The sequence below is a fragment of the Pangasianodon hypophthalmus genome, chromosome 5, assembly GCF_027358585.1.
Source record: "Pangasianodon hypophthalmus isolate fPanHyp1 chromosome 5, fPanHyp1.pri, whole genome shotgun sequence".
Classification (NCBI taxonomy): domain Eukaryota; kingdom Metazoa; phylum Chordata; class Actinopteri; order Siluriformes; family Pangasiidae; genus Pangasianodon; species Pangasianodon hypophthalmus.
In genome coordinates this window covers 27,303,929-27,330,586 of record NC_069714.1, presented here as the reverse complement: position 1 = coordinate 27,330,586, position 26,658 = coordinate 27,303,929, and the positions used below count along the sequence as shown (strand labels likewise).

Sequence of the window (26,658 nt, the reverse complement as noted above, 5' to 3'; positions counted from 1 at the left end):
CGTAAGCAGCGGAAATGGCCATCATTCCTTAAACAGCCTCCAGAACACAAAATGACCAAGTACAGGAATCTGCAGAAAGGAATAAGAAACTATGCCAGCTTTGCTGACTCATGTATCACCCTAATGCAACTAGCACAAACTAGACTTTTCTTAATCATAATATTAAAGGTCGTTTTGAAGAACAGCTAGCAACGCATGGTACTAGAATGTTCAGTAAATATCTGACAAGTTCTAAGAAGGTTAGGCATTAACTTTTCAGGAATGTTATAAAACATCTGATAAAATAATGTCAAGCTTAAAAATCTTATTACAGTGTTCACACAACAGGAGGTGTGAAGTAACTTAATGCAATGAGTTTATCTGTGATTTACTTGAGTTGTTTTCAGGTAAAACTTTTGTCTTTTACACGAAATTTGTATAGTCAGAGTTATTATCATGCTAGCTAAGCTAACATTTGCGAAACTAGGAATAAAGCTGAAGTTAGTTAGCTTTAGCTAATCTTTTTGCATGTTAATTGGTGCCTTGATGAAAGAGACACTAATTTACTATCAGTAACTAAAATCTGTCTGTAATTTGAAGCAGACATGTTTTTCATTTACTTTCACACTGTAAGTAAATTAACTTCTAAAAATGTTCTACTTTAACTTGAGAAGAATTTGAAGCTGTACTTCAATATTTATTTAGCTGAATAAGTGCACTTTACTTGAGAATTTCAGTACCACCTCGACATGTAACCCAGTTAACTAAGGGTAGCCACATAAACTAAGCGTGTAAGTTCCTAAAAAAGGAGCATTAGCATTAATGTTCCTATATCTAAGAATGTTACAGCAACATTGTAAGAACATTCTCAGAAAACCTGACAGATTGAACCCAAAATTCCAAGAACCATAACATTTATAAGATGATCTGCTAACATAAAATTGCTAGCTGAGAGTTAAGTGCTGGTTTTATGGTGAGATTCTCAGAACTACGCTAATATCAATAAATAAAGAAGTTGATTAGTGTGCTGCTACACCCTTCCTGATGATGGCGGTTCACACCTTGGTGTCTTCAATCTGTGTATGTGGAGCAAAAACTGATCCATCAAAGAATGTTTTGGTGGTGATATGGAGGATTAAAAGACAGTTAGATATGGTTAATTTACACAGTGAGACAAGCCCATGTGATCTTGAGATAAATGGAAACAGCTGTATAAACACACAGAGCTTGTGAATTGGTCTAACAGGGACTTAACGCCCCCATTTGCCTTTTGCCCACCTTTACATGTTCAGCAAAGGCTTGCTGGCCATCTGTTTCTGCACATTATAATCCCAAATGGTTGCCTGTGAGTAATCAGAAACTTATCACTCCCTTCAATATCCAGATAGGAGGGGCAGAGGATTGGTTTCTGGTTTATTTGCAAAAGCTGATTGGTTTGCTCATGGTAAAAGACCCCATAATAATTTCCCCCTTTTTCCAGCTGACTATGCCACCACATGCTTGCATTTTTCATGTTCTCCCAACTTCGGTTGTTCTCTGACACAAAGTTTCTAACATCAGCAGTGTAACTTCTTCCCAGATTGAGTTTTGGGAGCCATCGTTTGTTTTCTAATTACTGCCAAAGCAACCAGTTGAACATCTGGAAGTCATCCCCCAGCTCTGCTTTTTATTTACTTTAAAAATTGTTCCCTTAGAGCGGCCTCATAAGCAGGATCGACATCTATCATCCATGCCGTTCAGATATCGAGGGGTATTGCAGTAGGTTTGGATAGATACTGTGGATTACACGTGAAGGCTTTTCCAGTTCAGGCTGAGCTGAAGATCACGTTTTCCAATATGGTGAGCTTTTTTTTCTAGTAGAAGCAAAGGAGGCAAGTCATCAAGTCATTGCTCAAAAATGCAGCACATGTTTTCCATCAGTGCGTTGTTGCAGACCTGGTTGAGTTCGCATACTTGAACGCTGAGCTATGTTAGAAAACAGCCTATTTTTTTGTAAAGTAACAATGACTGCAACCAATTTTGAGGATCAAAAAAACAGTGATGAAATGAGGAATTTGATATATCTTATGTACATAAAAATGGCTAAGATGTTGCCAAATGTTACACAACTTTGTACAAAAATGTACCACTTTATGATTGGTATTAATATTAGGCAGACTTTGTGGTTTTGCGACTATTAGACGGGTGAAATGGAGAGGATTACAGTGCTTCTCGTACAAAGTAAGTAAAGAGCTGAAATTGATAAAGAGCCAATAAAGGAGTCATTAGAGCTGTAATCCAAAGTGTGGAGGGAGTGTCTGTGTCTGTTCTTAAGGTTTTTCTTACATTCATACACAGGCAAACTTTACTAGATGGACCATTTCTAGCATTTTTACTTTTTTCTATATCCTTTATTATTAGAATAAGAATTAGAATCAGACTTACTGCACAAAAACCATTAGGTGCTACTTCATGTTAAATGACCTTTGGTGTGGGAGGAGTGGCTATGGCTCAGCAGTTAAGGATCTTTGCTTAGTTACCGGAAGGTTGTCAGATAAATCCCAGAGCTGCCAGCTGGCTACTCTTGGGCCACTGAACAAGGATTTAAACTCGCAGCTTTATGTTTGGTTTGGGTTCTGCCTCACTCCTCGGTTGCTTTAGATATCACGCTAACAAATGTAACATGACACTTTTTAAGCTGCACAAGTTTATTGGAAGCAATCAGGTTTAATTCCACTTCAGCCAACACGAGATGGAGTCATTTCCGGGCAACATGGCATGACTCATGATGAAGTCTGGAACTGAAATATAATGCATGAATAATGAAGAGAGTGTAACTGTCACGTACGGGGGAAAGAAGATCTGCATAATTGTTCCTCATTAAGCTTTCTGGTTGCATGGCATATAACATGCCTATAATTTTATGTAATTATATAGCTAAATAATATTAAAACTTAAATTTATGCCTGAACAGGCGTCTTGCTTTTTGTTCCTAGTCCTCCTGTGCCTCATCCACAAAAAAGCACTCTCAGCATTTATAAAGAACCCAGATTCCCACAACCACATTTTAACTGTAATTTCTTTTTCTTCAAAACACATAAATGTTACTGTTGTGGTCCAAAAGCTCAACTGCAGCTGTGGCCAATACTTTCATTGGGTATTCATTTCTTCAGCTGTAGCATGCAATCATACTTGATTCCTATCCACCGTTTTCCATATAAAATCTCAGTTTGCAACTTGTATTATAACTTCTTACTTCTTGCTCCAACTTGCATCATGCATCATGCCTCTTATCTAGGTCCATAATTAGCATGATTAAAAAAATGGTCTTCAAAACCACAATCAACAGCATCCAGTGTCATATTTTTGTGAGTGGAGAGACCCTCAAATCAGCATCAGAACATCACGATTAAAATGTCAAAATGATCATCCTCTCCATTAATTCTGATCAATAGCAAGGATGCAAAATAAATGTTTTAAATATTACATCCCAGCTAACAGAAAGTCTTATTAGAGATATTATTACAATGTTGCTCACACAACGTTCCCAGTTAGCATGCCAGTGTTAACGTTCATACAGCTAATGATGTTGAAGTAACATTGTTTAAACAGTTACAAACATTATGAGACAAGCTTCTAAGAACACCCAGAAAACTTGACAGATTTACAAAAGTTCACAGACCCCTAATGCTCAGAAAACAATCTGCTAACATAGAATTGGGATTCTGCAGTGACGCAAGACTTAGAAAGTAGTTATTATGGTTAGTGCTGTGCAAATAAAAGGAGGAACAATTTGAGGTTTAAAAGGGGAATTAAGTTGACGGTGAGAAAAACACTAAAAAAAATCGTACTTGATTTTACCTCATTGGCAAATGGTTTTACAGGCAACCAAGTGCTCAAAATGAGCTATTAAATGAAATTAGCTTGCACAAAAGATCACAGCAGAAATGAAAACTAGTCTGATCTTGTTTCAGCTCCTGTTTATAGACCCGTTCACATCACATTCACAGACACAAAACTCTCCACTGCCAAAGGAACATATGTATATTCAAGAACAAAAAAAAGTCTCTAATATTACTCATAACTTGAAATGAAATAATGAAATGAAATAATGAAATGCCTTCATGTAATAGTGACTACATTATTCTGACTTTCCTTTTAAAATGTACAGTATGTAAACTGGCAATTCTCAAACATACCCCTGTTACGGGCATTCACCACCAGGTGGCGCATTTTGTACAGTGTACTGCTATATACATTTCCAATTCCCAAAATTACAATTAGCTATAAAATAACATTCATTTCACTTTCAGTGCACGTCCATACATCATGCCATGTCATCTTGAAGGCTCAAAATTCAGGCCTCTGTTTAAAAAAAACTGGGGTAGACTGAGTGACATCAGTGAGGGGAAAAAGTGACGTCATATGTTTCACATCTACTAAAACACCCAGCGTGACTGAAATAATAGTGCTCAGGTGTTCTGGGCCCAGATGTGATTTTTTTTTTCCCCTTTCTTTCTTCCCTTCCCTTGCTTGTTCTCATCCTGCACCTCCCTCACAACATCTGCCCCAGATTAGGATGGAGGATGTGCTCCTTTAAAATGTTTAAGAATAAGAGTGAGAGCCATAATAAATCATTTTAGCTTATTTAACACATTTACGCATTTAATCCAACTCATCATTTAATTCCTAAGGACTTAATTTGTTGAATTTATGGAAGAGAGTAATCCGTGGTCCTCTAGGACGAGTTTCACACCCCTGATAATACATTCTGCAGATGTGAGGGGAGTGTTCTAGGGGAAATAATGATCTTGAAGTGGGCAGCAAAAAAGGCGCAACAAGAACAGTAAAGACTTAAACATTGCAGTTTGCATTGTTTCCATTTCACATCACACATTCCCTGTCACCCTCAATATCCTGACTGGTGTATCGAAGAAAATGATGAAACAGTTTGAGGATAATTATTCACATTTAATTTGCCATTAGGGGAATTCACAAAATCCTTTACTCTCATCAACAGTTCTAACTTGCACAAGAAGATCCCGAATCCATGACATGTGGTTGACAAGCCATCTGTCTTAGAGAAAACCATCATGCAAAGTTGTAAATCTAACATAAAAGAGTGATAAAACAACTGTCAATGATTTGTGAATCTTTTTTCACTGAGTCATTTATGAGTCATTCTAAGACAATTCTGTGATAAGGCACAAGGCACATAAGAAATGAACTCCTTATGTGGAATTGAAAGTTGTTACATGGTAAATTGTCCCATCACAGGTCTCCTCATACAAGAGCTTAAGATGCAATAATAAAACAAGATAATTATATCAGGACATCTTTCAGTGTAGCTTGACTTACCACTGTTTCCGTCTTGGCATTTCACAAACAGTACTTGTGCCAGTGATAAAGCCAGAAATAAGAAGATCCTGGAATGCACAAAGCTCATCATGTCTATATCCAAGACATGAGCCTCCTTTTGTGCAAACAAAAATGGGGAGAGAGGGTAAAAGAGTCCAAGTTTATCGCTGCAGCATGAAGACAGACTGAGGCTTTTCCTGCTCTGTGGAGCAATCAGACCCAGCCCAACTTCGTGATGTCTCTCTCTCTCTCTCTCTCTCTCTCTCTTTCTCTCTCTCTCTCTCTTTTACAGCTTCAAATAAGAAGAATGCTGACCACCCTAATTTTCCACCCCTTTTTGTCAGTGCTCTGTCATAAGCATCCACTCATAGACATGTGTGGTCGCATTGAACTACAGCCACATTCACAAAGCAATTGTTCCTTGTGAAATATTCTGTGTTGAGATTTTTTAGATAAAAAAAAGTTAAACATATTCTGATCCTTTTAACATACTAATCATTTTAAAGAGTGTTTGCAGCTTTTTTTCTCCAAGAGATTGTTACTAAGCAGGACTATAAACTGGTTTTATGACCATCTTAATGGCACCAAACTTAGTTGTTGCTGACAGACTTTTTTTTTTTTTTTTTTTTTTTTTTTTACGAGGGAACAAGAATAGAGCTCAGCTCCAAATTTGGCTTGGTGTAGAAAAAAAGGTAAAAAGGAAGCAAGGATGAATAAAGAAAAATATCAGTGGCTAGATGTGAAATGCCTGCAGGTATTTCCTGTGGTTCCTAATGAACTGTCTGTTTTCTACAATGATTTTGTTCTGTAGGCTGGTTTTTGAGCAGTAAACCACAATGGTGGATTGTTGAGTCTAGCTCATTGTTCCTCTCAGCCATCAGAAAAATGCAGTAAAATTTGTAATCTAGTCAGTATGGTAAATAAAAATGGGAATCTTGTGCATTCTTGTTCCAGATTGTATTAACCATAACTCACATGTTGAGCAGATGTGCAGATGTTGATGTGTACAGCATAGATGGAGTTCAAGCGTGTAGTTTGGTTTGACCTTTTGTACCCATCTGAGGAATGTACTGCTATGTATTGCTCCACTTTGTTGTTATTTTTTTCCTTTCTTACTTTTGATTCCACTAGAAAAAGTAACTTCAAGTAATCTCTTTTGGGAAGATTAATGATCAGTTTATTTAATTCTATATGCACTTAATTCTATATGCATTTATGTCTTCATTCACTGATAATCATGGTGCTCACTGTATTGAGTACAATACATATAGTAGCACCTAATAATTATCCTTAACTAATTACTGCTCCTGATATTTTGTATAAAACTCAAATGTCATGTGACATTATCTTTTCCTGTTGACTGTGCTAATTCAATAATACATATTACTTTTTTTATTGTAAATGTCCTGGAGGAAGTATGAGGTAACACATTCTAAATCAACATTACATTACACTATTAAGTAAGGAATAAAACACTTGGGTGTGCTATGACACGAAAATTATCAACGGCAGGGTGGCGTGATGTGGCCCAACACGAAGTGATGTTAATGGTACCACCACAAAGCTTATTATTTTCCAATAATATCACATCCCTAAAGTGTTTTATTCCCCTAATTCCACAGGAAATTGTCAATACTAAAAAAAAATTATTATTATTTTAATGGTTACATTTAATGCTGTGGAACATTACTTCCTGTTTTCACTTATGTTATTACAGCTACAAACTGTTATGGTATTACAGCTACAAACTCATTCTCACAATAGCCTCCTTTTTTAATTTCTTTTGGAGTTACTAAAACAAAAAACGCAGCTTGTCATGTTACTGAGAAACCACAGAGTGAACTCTGAACAAATTCCTGTGTCAGAACAGCTAAACCTCTGATTGTTACAAAGTGTTGATAATGGATACTTTCCATACAAGTAAAAATGGTTCCTACAGACATGAAAACACGTTAGAATGAGCACATTAATATAAATCTTGCAGCCAGAACTACTGTTAGAGTTGCTGTTATAGAAGATTTATCAACACCAATCAACAGCACTGTGTTATAAGTTAGGTTAATGTCTTTTTTACTCTAAAAGTAAATGAACACTGTAATTAAAGGATATATTTCTACTTAATTCTCCCAACCCCCTTTCAGGTCTTTGATGAATGGCAGTGGTGTAACTGGGGCTAATAAGACTACTTTGCATGTTTATTGGACCCCTTATATGACTGTTTAAATATATACTGTATATTACCTGTAATTCATGGGTAGTTCCAATAACAATAATATTCTTCAACCATTAGTTACATCAGATACATTGGTGGCACTGCAAAATGATGTATTAATTATTTAGCTAACATCAAATTTAGTTAATTCAAACAATGTATCAAAGTGTGTATTCTGGTACCATGTCACACTGGGCTTTCAGGAAATCAGTGTAATCCTTTTATTTTACCAGACAGCTAAATATTATCCAATAATTGCAATCAAAATAACTATCATAATAAACAATTAGGCTAATGCTAAGCAGTATGTTTAGACATTGTAGGTGTACTAGATTGTAGCTTTGTTTGAAACCCAAAGTTGACATGGCCATCTGTAGCTGGTTGTTTTCCTTTCCTACTGATAGGAGCTATGCTAGCTAATCACAGATGTGAGTTTAGGATCAAAAAGTTGCACAGAAGAAATGTGTTGACCTTAGTGTCACTGTAAACACCCCTATCCATTAGCTTGAATCCACAGAGGATAATGAGATTGACCTGCAAGCTTCCCACATTAAATGTCATTTGCACACTAGCAAGAAAATATTGTATGGATGACAGGACACCAAGACAGTCCAAAACACCAAGACAGTCAACACATTTTTTAATTAAATGTATCTGTTTGGGCAGTAACAGTGGTGCAGTGGGTAGCATTTCTGCTCCAGGATCTGCAGTTCAGCTTGGGTTACTGTCTATGTGAAGTTCTCCCCACAGATCTTCTCCACATGTCTGCATGGGTCTCTGGTTTCTTCTCACATCCCAAAAATATACAGGTAGGTGGATTGGCTATGCTAAATTGCCTTAGGTGTGAATAGGGTTGTGAATGTGAGCCTGCATGGTGCCCTGTGATGGAGTAATGTCCAATCTAGTCACTAGTGTCTCCCTGTTTTTAAAAGTTTCACATAATCACCACCAAGGCTGAAATGAAAATTTATTTGGCTGGTACTCACTGAAGTTTTACAGTGCCAATTGTGAGCCTTGTTGGCTGTCCAGAGATGGCAGGGCTATGATGCATGGGTAATGTTAGGGTGTTAGAGATTTGGCAGCACATACAATTACAGGTTCATGTAAGAGCTTGTATAACTTATGAAGTGGAAACCACCTGGGAGAATAGAAAGCTGCCCATATTGGTGGAATGCTTCAGACCACATTGTGAATGTTAGTTTTACCTTGTCCTCCTGTAGACTTTTAAGAATGTTGAGAGACTTTGGATCAGACACACAGTGGAAATTTTCAGTCCATGGACTACTGGCAGGCTGTGATCCAATTCTTAAAGATCTTATAATAAACCCTGAGGGGTAAATAAAATATTTGAGCCATCATGTCCAGAACAAGTTGAACACTGTAGCTGTTAATTGTATACTGTGCTCAGGACTACACCTGAGTTATTTACACAAAGTATTTTAGGATTAAAGAAATACAACATCTTGTGAACTTGAGAAGAATACCAAGCCTCAACAATGGCCAAGATTTGCCATGTACAAGGCTATGATGGTGCAGCCAATATGAGTGAAAAAACAGGTACTTTTGACATAATTTGGAATAATGGAAAATTTTTCGAGGAACGGTGAAGGGACTGGATGTTGCTGGTTATTTTTGATTAGGGTACAAAAAGGTGACCAATGGTAATGGTGTGATTTTATTAGAATTATCAAAATATTGCAGATTAGTGCTTAAGGGTATACTGGTCCTTAAAGTATGAATTTGTTGTTGCTTTCTGGCACTATTTTGAAATAAAAACCTTGAACAAAAAGTTGCCTTTCAATAAAATGTGTTGGAAAGTTGTTTTACACAAAAGAAGAAGATATCCATAACTTTTTTAGACAACACAGACAATAAGTTTTTTCAACTCTACTCAAGTGATAGACACAATTATCGATAAATGGCTAGTCCAAAGAATGTTTGAGACACAAAAAGGAAAGTGAAATGCTGTGGCAATCACTTTTGGAAGAACAAGGAATTTTCTGATACAGTTATTTCCAAAAGTTATTTCTACCTTATGTGTCTTTGATTTTGTAATGTAATCATTGTAGAAAACAGTTTTGTGTGTCTTCATATTGGGTTGGAAGTTTTAAAGGGAAATATATATTTATTTATGTATTTTGTCTTTTTAAAGGCCACTTGTGCCCACATGTGAGGTTTTACTTCAATGCAGTGGACCTGAAGACAGATTTTTAGGCTTACTAATTATGTACCTTGGCATACAGAAGAGTCATTACTGGTAAATTCATCTGGAAATCCTAGTTTTTGTTTAATGGTTAGCACATACATGGAGCATCCTACAGTGTTGTATCCTATGCCAAATACAAGTATCTTATTGGCTTTTCAAAATGTAGCAGAAATGATAGTCACAATGTGAAAGTAATGCATTCATATCCCCCAGCCACTTAAGATGGATGTAGTTTGCAATGGTTTCTCTAGATTTGCTCAAAGTGATGCCTTTAAGTAGTGTGTGGGTGCTATCGCTAGCTGCCATATATGCATCGAGACACCACGAGGTCCTTAACAGAAAGCTATTTTATTCAGGTCATCTCCAGGCTATCTGTGAGAGAAACAATAAATTTTTTGACATTTTTGTTGGCTACCCAGGATCTATTTATCAGAGATTTAAAAAAAACCCGCCTAATCTTCACAGAAAAAGGATACTTTATTTTGGCTGGATAGAGCAAACAATTGTAGAACATCATCCAGCTTCTTAACCACAATCATGCAAAGGCATGCTACATCATTGAAAGAGTCTTTGGGATGATGAAGACAAGGTGGCGTAGCATATTTTTTAAAGCCCTGGAAGTAAACACAGACTTTGTTCCTGACATTATTACCTGTTGTGCTGTTCTCTTTAACATTTGTTTGGGAATTGGAGACCTAGTGGAGCCTGTCACAGAGGTTCTGGGGGACAACATAGATCTTGTCCCACCACAGCCATTTACTGCTGAGGTCAGTGGAGCTGCAACAAGAAACATGCTGGCAGGCCAAATCTCAGTGCCCATCTGTCAGCTACTAGACCATGACTAGGTTTAGACTAGCAATTTACAGCAGAATTGTTTTCAGCTGTCTTCAGATTATTGCACGGTTAAATAAGTATATAGTTGGAAATATTTTAATATGAAAATTTTTAATTCAGAAGTTTAACTAGTAATGCAAATAAGGAGACAAGTAGAATTTTTTTTTCTCAGTCAGTGTACCTATGTTTTTTTTTTTGGTCAAGCTGGGAGTTTTGGGCCTTCTGACCTTATGCCACTGAGTTTAGTATTTCAGCATGTGCTGACTGAGGAAGTTGAGGGGTTGTGGGTATTTATCTGTCTGCTCTGCAAGTCTTGATGCATACACAGAGACACTTCTACAGGGGATGAGCTTGACAATCTGGCCTTCTGCTGACTGGCGGTGTTCCCCTTTGTTTTAAGCAAACAGGAAAGGAATCAGGTACACTGAGGTACTGTATCAAGATTCTTCTCTATCCTGGCACCCAGGTGGTGAAATGAAATTTCCCTGTCTGAACAGCTGAGTCAATGACTATCTTTTTGTACCTCTTCACCAAGCACTTGAATTAACCTATTTAAAAATTTCTTGTCTTTGTGTTTAACTTAGTCCCTGACCTAGTGAACTAGCTTGAGAATATATGTTTTTGGTAGAGAGTACAAAGCACTTCTGTGTTTCACTCTGGATGAGTGGCTGCTAAATGCTGAAATGTAAATGTAGGATTGGTGGCATGATACAGGGCCTTGCGCCAATTGCTTTGTGCATTAAGGGGAATCATCACCAGCTAGCTGCTGCAGCCTTGACTGACTTGGTCCCTGTCCCTGGTAGAGATATCCTAATGTCCTAAAAGTCTTAAAGTGAAGACAAAGTGCAAAATCACTTCATCACTAAGTCTGAACTGTATATAGAGTTTTATTAACTGTATCAACATTGACGTGACCTAAGGTGTCAAAACAACTCAAGTATACCTGATATTTCTTTCTATGCATCTTGTTTTACAAGCTATGTATGAAATTGAATATTTACAATTTATCAATGAATAGAAAGTTTAGCAAACAAGTACAGAGTGAAGCAATATGCAAAATAAGTTAATATGGAATAGACTTTCCTTTAGATTTTTCAAATAATTAAGTATTTGGGATAAACCTATAGACAGCCTTTTACACATGGGATGTGTCATTGTTGTTCCATTCAGCTTTAATGGCTTCCCACAGAAGACAAACCGTGTTAGGTGTATTAACATGAAGTGGCTCCTAAATTTGAATGATCTGCAGCACTTTTTAAATTTAGTTTTTGGATTAATTACCCAGTTTCTCCTTAATTTAGTCTTGGCCAAGTCCCACCCAACAGCCAGCGATCACACGACAGCTACCGACCAGGGAGGGCGAAGGCCAACATGTGCTTCCTCCAAGGCACGTGAAGCCATATGTCTGCATGTTTTTGAACTGCTGCTCATGCAACGTCAGGGGGGCGGTGTTACACGCTCAGAGGAAAGTTCTATCCGAGCATGTATGCATGAGTGTATAGATGCGCATGATTGGCTAGTGTCACTGTGATTGATAGGGGAGAATGCGTTATAGGTTACTTGAAAAAACTTAATTTAAATAGTCCAGTGTAGATTTTCTTCAAACTATCTACAGACTATCATGAAACAGCCTCTCAGGTTTTTTCAAGTTTCTCTCATGTCACATGAACTGATTTTGAAATTGCGATAGGACCTAGGTCAAGTTGATAGTCTACAGAGTGTGTATTTACAAAACAAAAACCATAAACTGCTGAATTTAGTGTTTATAGTTTTGGGTATCTGAGAGAGTAAAATTGGCTGTGCTCTCTGGGTGGAAGGTATGGCATTACTCTCTATCGCCCGGGGAATCACAGCAACACTAGCCAATTGTGGACCTCTGTGAGTCCACGTACACTATATGGAAGAGGGCGGATAGCACTTTCCTCTGATTGTGTTGTGCTGCCCTATCACACAGGCCAAAAAGATACAGTTGGCTGGATTCACGGAGGAAGCATGTGTTAGCTGTCACCCAGCCTGGATAGTAGCTGTTGTATGATAGGGGAGAGTTGGCTGGTGGGAGGGAATTGGCCAAGACCAAATTACAGAGAAAATGGGGGAAATTTTTTTTTATAAATCTAAAAAGAAGAAAAACCTGTGAATGTTTGGAAGGGACAGTGCCAAAAATATACTTAAACATTCTTTTATTAATTGGTGATAAATTGAAAAAAGTAAAGAAACAAGTGCACATAGAAATCACATAAATCAACCAAGCACCAAGAACACAGAGCCAGTGCTAAACAATAGTTAAATAATTAAAAAAAACTCATTTTAAATCATTTATGAACTGTATTTTGCATTTCCTTTCTTTTTCTGCTGGTGGGTGCTGCTTAAACTGATGAGCAAACTGACTGGAAGAGCAGAGCTGTAGTGATGCAGAAATGTACTGGATATCTGAAAAAAAATTCTAGATACAGTTTACAAAATTACTGAATATTTATTTAAATATTTAAACCCTTATTTAGCACCAGCCTTGTGTTCTCCATGCTCCAAGCCACACCTGCCAAGTTTGCTTAAATTTTAATCTTCATATTTATGACCAATGAATAAAGGAGTTTAACAAGCATGACTTTAGTCCTGCCCCTTTCCACCCAACTCTGTGCAAATGCTTTTTTTTTTTTTAATTATGTGCAGTATGAAACTGAATCTTTTGAACAAACCAAAAGTATTAATTTTACTCTGATACATACTCAGCAAACAGACTAATAGGTCAGAAAGTGCCTTTAAATCTGCTGATAGTGGTTCACTAAAACATCTGTGTACAACATGTGGCTGTGATTATTGCTGCAGGAAAGCTCTTTGGCTGTTTTTTTCTTTTCCTTTTCTTTTTCTTTGTCTTATTATAGTGTCTGGTTACTACACACAAGTTTTAACAAGCTGAATTCAAACTGCTCTTTGAGACACAACAAAAGGTTGTGATGGCATTTTGATTGATTATATAAAAAAAGAACTTTATATTTAGTCAGAGCCTCTCTAGAACATGGAACAAATTGCTACTGTAAAACCATAAAAGGGCAAGTGAGCCACTGCGTTGGAATAGATGTCAATACTACAATCTATTAATACATACTTTGGTGTAAATCTTAGGTTAGCATTTTGCTAGAAGCTTCTAAAATAGGAACATTAAAAAATGAGTCCTGATTGACTGTACAGATTGTTGTTGTGAACACTTAAAATCTCAGAGGTAAAGTAAAGGAAACAGCTGTGCGCCATTTTTTTTTTTTTTTGGGTGCCTAGAGAGTAAGGTGATTTACTCCCCACCAGAATGCTTGTAACACATGCAGGGGGAGAGGAAAAATGAGAGAGGAGAGAGGCAAAGTGCTAGGAGTGAACAAGGGAAGGAGGGGGGAGGGCGCACTGAATGGAAAGCCAGCTGTGCTCTTGCAAGCTCTGGCCATAAATGGTGTGGCCTATAGCCAGTCCAAGGCTCTCTACATCATGGACTGCAAGGAACGGCCTTATTTTCTCTCCTTCAAGAGGATTGGCAGACCTTTATAACAGTGCTTAACAGAACTGCCAGGCACTTGGTCATCAGAAAACATAGCCAGAGGGAAGGTAGAAACCACAGAGGCAGACATCAGAATGAATTATGAAGCGATCTTTTGTTCCCATACACTTTTGTCTGGTTTCTTCCGGATCTTTGGAATCATCTAAACTGCTTTGGCTTTCGTTAAGTTGCTGAAAACCCTGTTCTTTGTGAAACTGCCACTGTAAAACCATAGATGGGTAACAATAGAGATCACTGCAATGGACAAAGTATTAATAACTTCACCTAGACAATTTTTCTGCTATACTTAAACTTCGAAGCTGCCCTTTTGAACTTAAAATGAGAAATACAAGTGTGAACACAAACAGGTCATGTGGAGACTTGATCTAGCACATAATAAAGATCAGTGCTCTTTTATTATGTATTGCAGTGACTGGGAGTATTACTGCAATGAAAACACTGATGAAAAGCAAAAGGAAAGCAAACCAAACATCCACAAGAGGAATTGGGACTCTTGACAACTCCTGAACACTGCATTGCACCGTCCACTGTAATACAATGACTGATTTATGCAGAGGAATGTCTTATCTGGAGAGAAGCCCATCTTGCTCAAGTACTGACTAGTTTCCTGAGTTTTCCACAGTAAACAGACTGAGTACACGAACAGAAGCCGAGAAAGTGATATTGGGGTGATTATGATATTGTCAGTGAGTCCAGGTCTCAGTTGGAGTAGTTCAAAATACACACTTGGAGCACAACCAAAAGAAATGATTTAGACCTTGTTAATCTGCACGTATTTGAGTGATACATGTTCCCACTAGATACACTGAAGGAATGTTTAGCTCAGAATGTTTGCACAACTTGTTCCATTTTCCCAGGTCAAGGAGCATATATAGTTTTTTTGTTTTTGTTTTTCATTTAATTTCATTTTCCTCCAGTTTTTCCTGGTGATATTTGTGGTGGCAGTAGAAGGTGGCATCAGTCCAGACTCCTCCTGGGGATCCCCAGACATTCCCAAGCCAACTGTGAGATATAATCCGTCGGTCTGCCCTGAGTCTATTAAGTGGGACATGCTCTAGTGGCAGGCGACCAGGGGGTATCCTTGGCTCCTCTTGAAACAGAGAAGCAGTAGCACTACTCTGAGGCTCCCCTGGATTGTCGAGCTCCTTACCCTATCTCAGAGGGTAACCTAATTTCCTCCACCTTATTCCTTCTGTCACTACCCACATCTTGTGAGCATAAGTGAGGATAGGCACCTAGCTTGACCATTAAACAGAGAGCTTCTTCTGAAAAAACTGAGCTCCTGATTCACAAATACAGATAGAGAAAGCTTATATATCACTGCTCAAAGTTATTCTCATAGGGCCTCCAAGAGTCTTGCCCTCCAAGAGTGAGCTGTCAGGTGACTTTTTTTTTCATTCCCTCTAGCTTTGAAACAAACCAAGGACCTGGGAATGATGTCAAATTATAACTTAGCCTGGCATTTTGTTTACACAGCTCCATGATCATCATTATCACTAATTAGAGATGATCTCAGTGAGAGGTTTATAAAACACAGGAGCAGAGTATATATAAGCTTCTTATTTCTGTGTATCATATGAAATGTCTGTGGAAATAAATACGAAAGAAAACCAATAAATAAAAAAATGGGAAGATATTTGGGAAGCTTTTGTTACAATAATAATGTCTGGTCTATAGGAAATTTTGTCAGTTGTGTATTTCCTGTGTCTTAATGACTCATTGCATTCAACCCACCAATACAATCTAGTCAGTTAGCAGGAGTGACCATGGCTAAACTCTCATAAAAAAGGTCTTCAGTTGTCCCTCTGAATTTTAAAAGTTTTATATTGAGCCCTACTACATAGTGGTTCCCTAACAGAAAGGTTTACAAACTAACATTCTCTCAAGAACAAGTGGTTGAAAGTTTGTAGGATTTATATGGAATTATCACCGTAACCAGCAAATGAACTGATTAGATTTTGGAATTGATCCAAACAGGGTCATGGTCACAGCAAGATCAAATGTCTGAAATAGTTTTTCTTCAATCGCTTCTTTCCTGTTTGAAGTGAAATTTAAGGTTATTTGAGGCATACAAATTAGTCACAGCGAGAACTTGGCAGTGGAGGCATCCCCACTGATGCCTTTGGGATTGAGTTCTACTTGTGTTATTATTGTTTGATGTGCATTTTTATTTAATGTAGTATTATTTTGTTTCAACAGCTAATTTCAATTAAATCTCTTTTTTAATTTATTATTATTATTATTATTATTATTATTTTAATTTCTCTTACTGACAAAATAAATGAGTCCAGAATTAATTAATCAATAATGCCTTAAAGCGAAGCAATGTATAGTTCCCTTTTATGAATTTATTACTTATTACAGTCACTAAAAGAAGTTATTCTGCTATGTTCAGTGCCGCAATATTAATGCACTTTGTGCTTTGTGACTGTGACATTTCAGCAATGAGGAGGCTTGTAGGTTACAAAACGCACAACCTCTTTAAGGTCACTGAGATGTGTGTCACATTATTTAGGCAACAACTGTGTCTGTAAAGAGGTTCTTTACCGACAATATTATATGTTTTATGCATCATTTCATATGACAATTACTGTTACAATGACAGAAGGCTTTGCCTATGACCACGAAAATGTTTTTCATGGAATTAAATTGAAAAATTACATCATATTGGGGAAATATATAGTATTTTTTGTTTTTCATTAAACGTAGCTTCTGTTTTGTAAAATTACAGACGTATTAGTTAAGAGAAAACAGTCTTACTTTGGATATGTATTGGGTAAACCTGTAAGTTATCTAGTTTTATTAGTTTTATTATATTTTTAGATGATCATATCCCATTAGTTTTAAATATTCACCGCATATGTGCATTTTAGTTGTATAGCACATATTTAACTGTCTGTTTAACTTGAAATTTCCTGCAACTGTGCTAGGCATGCAACTATTGTGAAGATTATTAAATAATAATAATATTCAAAAATATGGACTCATCCTTATTTTAGATCATGTTTTACTGTATGTGTATTTATCTAGCTATCTTTTACCTTATAGGTAAGATTAAGATTTTACCAAATAGGCACATTTTAGAGTATTAGCTGTAGCAAAATTAGACTAATTGTGACCATTATGTTCATGAAGGAATGGTGTCATATCTGCTAAAGATGTAATCGCATTCTGAGCATGCACAATGTATGGAATAAGAAGTGAGTGTGTGTGTTCTCTCCTTTAAGTACATAAGTTTGAACCTGGCTCAACATTAGCACTAACTCCATAAACCAGTGTTCATATCTAATATCTCTGATGAGTTATGATTCGTTACAGTTTCTTTAAGTTCTTTGTATCGCTTCTACTCTGCATATGAGTGTGTGACTAAATGACTGAATGTAAAAGTGTGTGATTACCAAGAATCCTTGTGTCTCTGCCTCATCTCAGTAGTGTATGTGTTTGAAAATCAAAGTGATCCATATAGTCTAGTATAATGTTTTAACACAAATGACTTATGACGGAACCTAAAGAAGCGTAAAGAAAGCTTTTCATTAGAATAAATTTTTTTCCATTGCATAAAATGACAGCAATTATAAACTCATGTCATAAAACGCCGACAAATTCTTTCACACTGCCTGACGTGTGTTTAAGCTCAATATGGCCAACCCCCATACACTCCCAGCCACATAACAGGCATCATTTCAATGTGATGTGTCAACTTACCGTGTGTATGTGCGCGTGTGTGTGTGTATGTGTTTCTATGGGACCTCAGAGTAAAGCATGCACGTTGTATGCCCCATGCCCCAGCTTGTGTTTGTGTGTTCAAACTCAGATGGACAGAGTGAATGCATCTTATCAAATTGTAACAATTATAACAGATTCTTATATAGCATTTAGTAAGGAAGTTGTAACCAGGTATTTCCATCACTTTTTATGTTATGAACTTTTAACCAAGCCACACCCAATCAACCCACTAGTTATGCAGAATGATGATTATTTAATTTCATGGTTTAAGGCATAAATAAATAAATAAATAAATAAATAAATCAGCCATTCCTGTAAAACAGATCATATTTCTTAGACTTAAATGAGCCTTATAAACTTACAATTGCATTTGATGCATCAAACCACAGTATTCATTTGGTGGTAATGCTATAGAGTTACGTTTAATCAAGTACTTGCTTTTGTCCCTCAGCAGATGCTTTTGTAACTAGCTTTACGGAGGATGGAAACAATTAGTAAAGTCTGTCTCCATGGGAGCAGCTGCCAAATATTGCTATACACAATTTCAGCAGCCAGAGCTTACACTCCATATTCTGAAAACTCCAGAACTGCATTTATTTATTATGTACAACTCTAAATACATTTAAATCAAATTAACTTTGTTTTAATGCTATTGCTGTCCTGTGATTTCTGTGATGAGTTCATGTTTGCGTTCTGTCTGTTGCATATATAACTAAAAAGCATGAAAGAACAAATGAGGGAAAAAAAATTAAAAGAGTTCAATTTAAAGACATTTCATAATATCTATTATTGAGTATAGCTGGAACTTGGACGTGAGTATTTTTGTCAAAATGTGTCCTGTATTCTCAGTACATTTTGAACATAGTCTTCCTCCATGTTCAAAACTCCTACACACTATCTCCAGCTTGTAGTGCTCATCAAGCTCACTTCCACGCTAAGCATTTCTGCACATGGTGGAGCTCCCCCACCAAGACACTTAATTATTCATCTGGTGCTGAAGCCTCTGAGTTTGTTCTTCTGGTAAAGTCATATTTGCCAGTCATGGAGTAGCTTCAGAACATCTGAGCCAAATGAAATAAAAACCAAGGGAAGCATGAAATATCAACATGTTCCTCCATGGTGCTTATTTCAACCACATAACAACCAAAGAAACATTAAAAGTAAGTCATTTTTTAATCTTTTATGCAGAAAATGCAACACAGTATGTTGAAAATATCTCGGCATATAAGAAAATCTAAGGTTTATTTGAATAGTCCATTAAACAGTAAACAATATGGCAACATTTATGGTTGCTGATGTTTATTAAATACTCTATAGCCCAGGGGTCATCAACTGGCGGACTGCAATGTGGATGCAGGAAAATATTTCAGTGGAACAAACCAAGGTCTCAAACAAATACTGTAGCAGACCCAATTAAAGTATGGAAAACCTGGAAGCATGAACCAGCATGGGTTCTGCATCAGACCCTCTCTTGTGGCTTATCCAATCACACTCTCAGAAATTAAACTGCCACGCTGTATTTTTCCTTGTCTATGGTGTCATACCATCGAGTGTACATCATTTGTACAGGGAAATGTGAATATAAAAAAAAAACTTAATAAATTAATTGGATCTTAAGGACCACTTTTAAACTTTTTAAAGCTTTATTATAAAAGTCAACAACATTCACCTTCCAAGGGAAAAAAAACCACAATAAAAGTACAAAAGATGTACCCTTCATAATACCATACTAGTAACAAAGAAAAATACAGTTTGGTGCTTTTATGTCGCATGCATTTATGTAAATCACTTAGCTGAAGGCAGCTCATTGGACCAGAGACTTTCTACAGGGCTAGAAACATTAGCTCAGAAAGGGGAGATTTTTCCTCTCAGATTTTCACAGATTTTTCATTTTATTTACCTCAGTATTCTGGTTAGCAAACAGACAATGAAAACAGAGCACAGAAAAATGTCTGTAGTAGTGTGAAGCCTTAAACTAATAACTAATGGTCAACCATTAAAAGCTAACATTTGTCACCATTCACTCATGTTAGTTGCTAATTTGGACCTTTGTAAGCAAAGCATTTTATGTAACTTGACTTTTACATATTTTAGATGAGTACTTCTGTTATAGACTATCAACTTGTCCACGGTGCTATCACGAGTTCATCTTCTGTCCATGAAGACTCTACTGAGACATATTGATATGACAAGTTAAGACAGATAAACATCATTTGACATGGTTGAGAATAATAGGTTAATTGGTTATTCTCACGACAGATCTAGATCTAATTAAGATAGTTTGTGGACTATCCAATTAAATTGCTACATTTACCTTTTACCAGTATTGCACTGTGTCTGTTTTGATATGTTACTAACCGATTACTAGCCACCCTATAGGTAGCTAATCAGTTATTCTCTGAACTGCTGAAGCCTGAGTAACATTTTCACTCTGTTTCTTTCAAGATTTGGATCACAGGTTCTGAGGTCCATTAAGTTTCACAGATCCGTTGTTTTTTTCCAGTTGCATGCTACTGCTGCACATGTTGAGGAAGCCTGTGTGATATATGGTCTCTTTCCAGTGCATATGACCACCTCATGCCAGGCACAGAGAGGGGGTTTCTACAACCAAGAGATGAAAAAAAAAATCTACTTTTACTGAAATTATACTGGTTTAACAATGTTTAAACCAGTATAATTTCAGTAAGTGTACTGGGGACTTTGCGCTAACTACATTTCAAATGTGTTCTATAACAAAAAATTAACTATTTAAGCTAGTGTTTAGCTAGTATTTTGCGCTTTGAGTAAATTTCAATAACATTTCATACAATTATTCAAATAAATAAATAAATAAATAAATAAATAACAGAGTAATAATTCAAATAGCAATTTCATGCTGTGAAACTTCATGATTCCTTCATGAAACCTTTTATAACTTGCCTATTTGGTAAAATCTTAATCTTACCTATAAGGTAAAAGATAGCTAGATAAATACACATACAGTAAAACATGATCTAAAATAAGGATGAGTCCATATTTTTGAATATTATTATTTAATAATCTTCACAATAGTTGCATGCCTAGCACAGTTGCAGGAAATTTCAAGTTAAACAGACAGTTAATTTTTCCAGATGCAGTTTTATGAAAACATATCTCAGTTTAAGACAAAAAAAAGTATAGGACCGTAGTGTTTTTGTCACACTGCTCACATTTTGCCATGCAGTATTTTTAGCCTAGTGTCATGGATATCTGTTACTGTTGTTTGACTTAGTGTTTGAGTTTTGGAAGGGGTCAAACTTCGGCTTGATAAAACTTTAATTACAGCTGCAAGGCATGAAATCCAAAGCAGGACCACTGGCTCACTCTCCATAAGAAAATGGTGGTTTTTGTTTTTCATCATCTGTATGTAACCAACTGACTGTATCACAGTACAATAGAAGACAGTTAGCTAGTTTAACATGTTAAACATTACAAGGATGCATTACAAGGATGATATTAATGCACAAGTGTCACTCAGTGTGCTATATAGGACAATACTTATACTGGAGACAATAAAGGCGTAATGTTTTGTGGCATAGTTTGTGTGTTCATATGTGGAGGATAGTTCAAATAATCAAATATTTGAAAGTATTTTAATAATACTTTTAAAAATATTTATCTTGAAAAGTGTAATTTTGCCTGAAATGCCCATCCCTAAACTAAAGTGAAGACCATATATGTTTACAAACATGATTTACGGACTCATTTAAGGTCCAGCATGGGCCCTGTGCCTAGCAGGACCTCACAGGGCTAGAGCTCCTGGGGGTGAAATCCTTAGAAAACAATAAATACCTTCAGTGTTCAGGGTTTGTGTTACGTTTGTGCCTCAAACTATTTTTACTGGCCTTAGTAAGTTGTCACACATTTTCCTTAAGGGTAACCTTTCACCCCATTGTACTTTATGTCTCTTTACCTACCAGAGAGGTTTGACTAGGCAAATACTCAATTTATTCTACAATTTACAATGTCTAAAGTATTTAATACCACGTATACAGTAAAAAAAAAAAATACCTGTAATTTATGTTGTTGGTAGTTATGGACCTTGCATTTGCCTCAAAGGCTACAGTAAACTCATGTGTTAATGGTGTAAGAGTGAAAATGGAAATAACTGAGACATTCCTTCCGTACAAGTGAATTTTTTTGAATTATAAATTCTTTTAATGATGATTAACGTCTCGGAACAGATTCCCAAGGTGTCGTCATGACACGTCTCAGCAGCAAGCTGGTCCCACACTGGGCCAAATCTGTCTATGATGACAGATGGTGAGGTGAACTGTAAACAAAACACTCGTTTGTTACAGATTAGGACATGCTGATGCAGTAGAGATTAGCATCACTGTCGGGGGTTTAGCACCAGATCTCAGCTATTTTATAAGTTAGATTTCAGATAGCATATTAAGAAGAGACTGGATTTATTTAAAAATAATAATAATGTACCTGATCAAATCCTTAAATCTTTGTATTTAAGGACTGGTTCATTGTCCACAATCAGATTGTAATGAGTGAAAAGTAAAATCTTTATTTACATGAGTTTTAGAGTTTCTTAATATTTGGTACGTCTATAATTTTGCTTTAATGACAGTATACACGCAAGCTGGTATTAACTCCAGAAGTTTGTATAAAACCTTATGACAGCCTGGCCTTTTGTACAAATAGTTTGACATGGGCAGTATGGCCTATATGACCTAGTGACCTATAAATTGTGCAGAATCTTGAATATTGAATATTCAAGGTACTGAACATTTCCATTCTTTGTTTTATATTAATTATTATTATTATTATTATTATTATTATTATTTCTTCTTCTTTATTTCCAGTTTGTTTAAAAAAAAAAGATCTGCAATGTTGTCTCAGACTTTTTCAACCTCAGTGTTTAGTATGCTAGAAGAAGAAGAAGCCTTGAGCAAGGCCCTTAACCCTCTCTGCTCCAGTCTGACCCCAGGGTCAGCCAGGATACAGCACCCCTGGAGTAGAGAGGGTTAAGGGCCTTGCTCAAGCTGCCCAACAGCAGCAGCTTGGCAGCACTGGGGCTTGAACCCTGACCTTCTGATTAGTAGCCCAAAGCCATTAACCACTGAGCCACCACTGCCCCTAGTATGTTGTGTCTCCAGATTGACACAAAAGTTTCTCCATTCACTTATATCTATTTCTTATTTAGATTTTATAATGCTGGAGGGTTTAACACAAACACATTTCTTTTTAAATGTCTATGCAAGGGTTCAAAACTTGACTGGAAGCTTTGGAGGCCCTAGTGGGACATTTTTTTTAATATAAGAAACTGCATGGTTTACATTCATCATTTATTATCTCTCTCTCTCTCTCTCTCTCTCTCTCTCTCTCTGCATGTGTGTGTGTTAGGGATATAGATGTAAATGTAATTTCTGGATGCCAAAACAGAAGAAATGCTGTTTTTTTTTTTCAATTCCTAGTGTGTTCAATTCCTGTTTTACAAAGTGTCATAAATTCATGATTTAACAGAAGTATGGTAGTTAATTTATTATTAAAATTAATAATTCTGCACACTAGCCTATTCATCCATTCATTTCATTACATTGTATGCTGATATGCTATATTCAGCTCAGACACTTGCAATGTTACATCAGAAAAATGAAATAACAGTTCGTATGTGAAAACTGTAGACCCTTTAAAGAAAGAAAAAGCTGAACTAACTTAATTTTCCTGACTTCAATATATTGTGGAAGTGAACATAAAAGTCAGCTGGGAATAACTACAGGGGGTGAATACCTTTGAGGTTTGTGGCTAAGGTAAGTGAGACTGGTTCTACATGGTCAGCAGGAATAATTTACACCTACTGGAAATTGTCAGGAGACACAAGATGGCTAGGCAGTGACTCACTCATGAGATATCTCTGGTTTTGTGGGGAGGTTGGTGGTCTTTTGCTTGAACACTGTGCTGAGACATTTGTTTAGTTTCCAGACAGTGCGGCCGGGAGGCTCCATGAGGGGAGTGCAAGAGGGAACATGATTTTCCAGAGCTTTTGGAAAAGAGGGAGAGGTAAGGTCAGGTTTGACATTTAAATACAGTTGCAGTTTAACAGAAACTCTGCAGGAGGTTACAAAAATAAGTCTCAAACCTAAAGAATTTGGAGATAAGAGAGATGAAAGCCCTGTGTGATCGCACATTTGTTTTTTGGCACTGAGTTGTGCTTCTCATCAAAAGACAGCCTATAATTTTCCATTCTTGTTTAATAGCACATTTTCATTTGGAAACAGAGGTGAATATGGTAGATGGGTGCATGTTTCCCACAAAGAGTAGCAATGTGTGTCATACATTGAGACTCAACTGTGGAATGATGACTAACAGAGCTGTCTCAGGATACCAGCCACATTTTCACTCAGACGTCTATAGCGCTTGCAGTTGTGGGTTGGAAAATATGACAGAGCAAGACTTAGCCCAGTTAAATTTTCATTCCAATTGCAGTGGCCTGTAGCTCTGAATTTTGTAATGGGACATGCACCCTGTATAGTGTTTCCAGAATGTGTATAATTTGTCACTGGCACTTATCTGGTGCTCTGACTTTTAAAGATGCTTCAGGATTTAAACATTTAAGTACGAGGGAGGTCAATTTAACATTAATTAATTCATTCAAGTCCCAAGAGCTATCAGCATGTCCAAACTTACTTTCCTCAGTCTCTGAGCTACACACCTTTAGTATCAGTGTCACTGTAGTTACTGAATAATATACTTATATACCGTATAAGGTATATATAATAATATACCAGTGTGCTGTTGAATTCTCATATCTAATTGGTCAGAAGCTGATTAATTATCCATAACAGCAGCTCTGACAATAGTGCAGCTGCAAATCACATATTTATATTAATGTGCTCCTTCTTATAAATTATCATTTCTATAGTAATGGCTTATTGACAGGGATGCTCAACATAATATGTGGCTAATAATAAATGGATTAAAAACATATAATCCTTGTATTGCTGAAAAGTATATTTAACATTTTTTGGAAGGAATCTCCAATGTCAACACTTTGTAACTGTAGAGATACATTTTTTTCTGTAAAATGACAAGCTGTATTTTCTTTGTATTATTAACTGGCAGAAAGAAAAAAGAGTCTGGCGATGGAACGATTGTTTATAGCTGTTATAGTATATCAAGTGATAACTTGATTTGCAGTGGTTCTGCAAAATGAAATGTAACTCTAAATGTTTAAAATATATGATGTCTTGTTCAGTAATATGTTTTACAAAAAAAATGCAACAAATCATTGGCAAATTGCTGTGGTATAAGAGGGACAGCGCATTTCTGGACATGCTGTTATGCGGAAAATACTCAACTCCACATCACATCAGGCTACATCACACCACCCCTTTCCATAACAATACATCTTGAAGTGTTTCATTTCTTATGTACGATGAATAACTGAATAATAAACTGAAGCATTAAGAGGGTGTCCAAATCTTACTGTATAATTTGATTAAAACTGAAAGAAAACATTATGCACTGTCATCTATAGTACAAAAATAGAGATAAACTACTGCTCTGTTTAACTTAACCACTGTCACTAATGGGTATCCGTAAGTCTCTCTTAGAGACTGAGGATATGCTACAAATATGCTACAGCCTTGAAGTAGTTAATGGCATTGAATTGTCATTGAGCAGCTCAAGTGGAAAAAACTCCACTCTAAGCAGTTTTCATGTTCCCTAGGCCTCACATTGAAACTTGTCAGGAAATTGGCTGCTGAGCCATCTTTTATCTCAGAATTGAAGGAGGCTTTGACCGTGTCCTTTGAAATAAAGATAAAGAAATACTTGGCCTCATAGGCTTGAATTAATCTGACACACCATTATGGAGCACAAGCATACATGTATATTACATATACAATACAATATGTTGTATTATACCACAGTACTGGTGAATGTTCAATTCTGATTGGTCAGAAGATGTTGATTCATTTTCTCTAACATCAGCTTGAAGTTCAGTAGTTATAGTAACAGCTTACACATTACAGCTTGTATGTTGGGTTCTCCACACAAAGAGATTAGAAAAGTGTTTTATTGCTAACATAGTGATGTTTTCTGTAAGGAGATGTTCATTTAGCATGTTTGGATGTTTGGAAGTCTCCAAAAGCTATAACTTTAAGTTATTACGTTTTTAAGACACGGGAAGTGGCAGATGGAGGGCTTTGCTCTTTCAAGAGGTTGAAAAAGAGAGATGGGGAGGAAACAACTGATATAACATAAGTGATGGCAGGAACTACAGGATAACATGGACATCCCACAACATTACATACATATAACTTTTTTGGATGGAATTCAGATTGTTATTTATATTTTAATTATCATCATCATTCCATCACTTTTTTAATACATGAGAGAAGCAATGCAAAGAAAAGAAAGGACAAGGAGAAGACAGAAAAGAAGGGAAATAGTAAATTAAATGTAACTATAAGTGGATTTAGAATAATGATTGTAGTACCTGGTGACTAGCATCACATCAGCTCTTGAGTTTGCTCATCTAACAGAGAACATTATTAAGTCCAGTAAGTCCAGTAAGTATTCAACAGCATCTAAAATGTTTAGGCTCTAATATTCCACAAATAATATTTATTTAATTTTATATATAAAAAAACCCTCTGCAGTAAAAATGGTTAGTTTCACAACGTTATTAGAACGCTCGCACAACTTTCTCAGTTACATAAAGACTTATATGGAAACTTTAGTCCTGGCATCCTTACAATTAAAAATGATGACATTTGCAAACCTTATATAAAAATGTACTGAGAAAACACATAAAACAAGACAGCTGGAATTTTCTTTGAACCA

The 26,658-nt window shown here is 36.4% G+C and overlaps 1 protein-coding gene across 1 annotated transcript in view; it reads right to left on the bottom strand.

The window, feature by feature from the left end:
- The window catches only part of col5a2a (collagen, type V, alpha 2a), a 39,019-nt gene extending 33,454 nt beyond the window's left edge, over positions 1–5,565 (bottom strand). The window contains exon 1 of the mRNA XM_026911230.3: positions 5,317–5,565. Within this exon, the coding sequence (XP_026767031.1) occupies positions 5,317–5,407 (91 nt within the window). The 5' untranslated portion in view covers positions 5,408–5,565. The remainder of the gene's footprint in view (positions 1–5,316) is intronic.
- Positions 5,566–26,658: the final 21,093 nt, after the last annotated feature.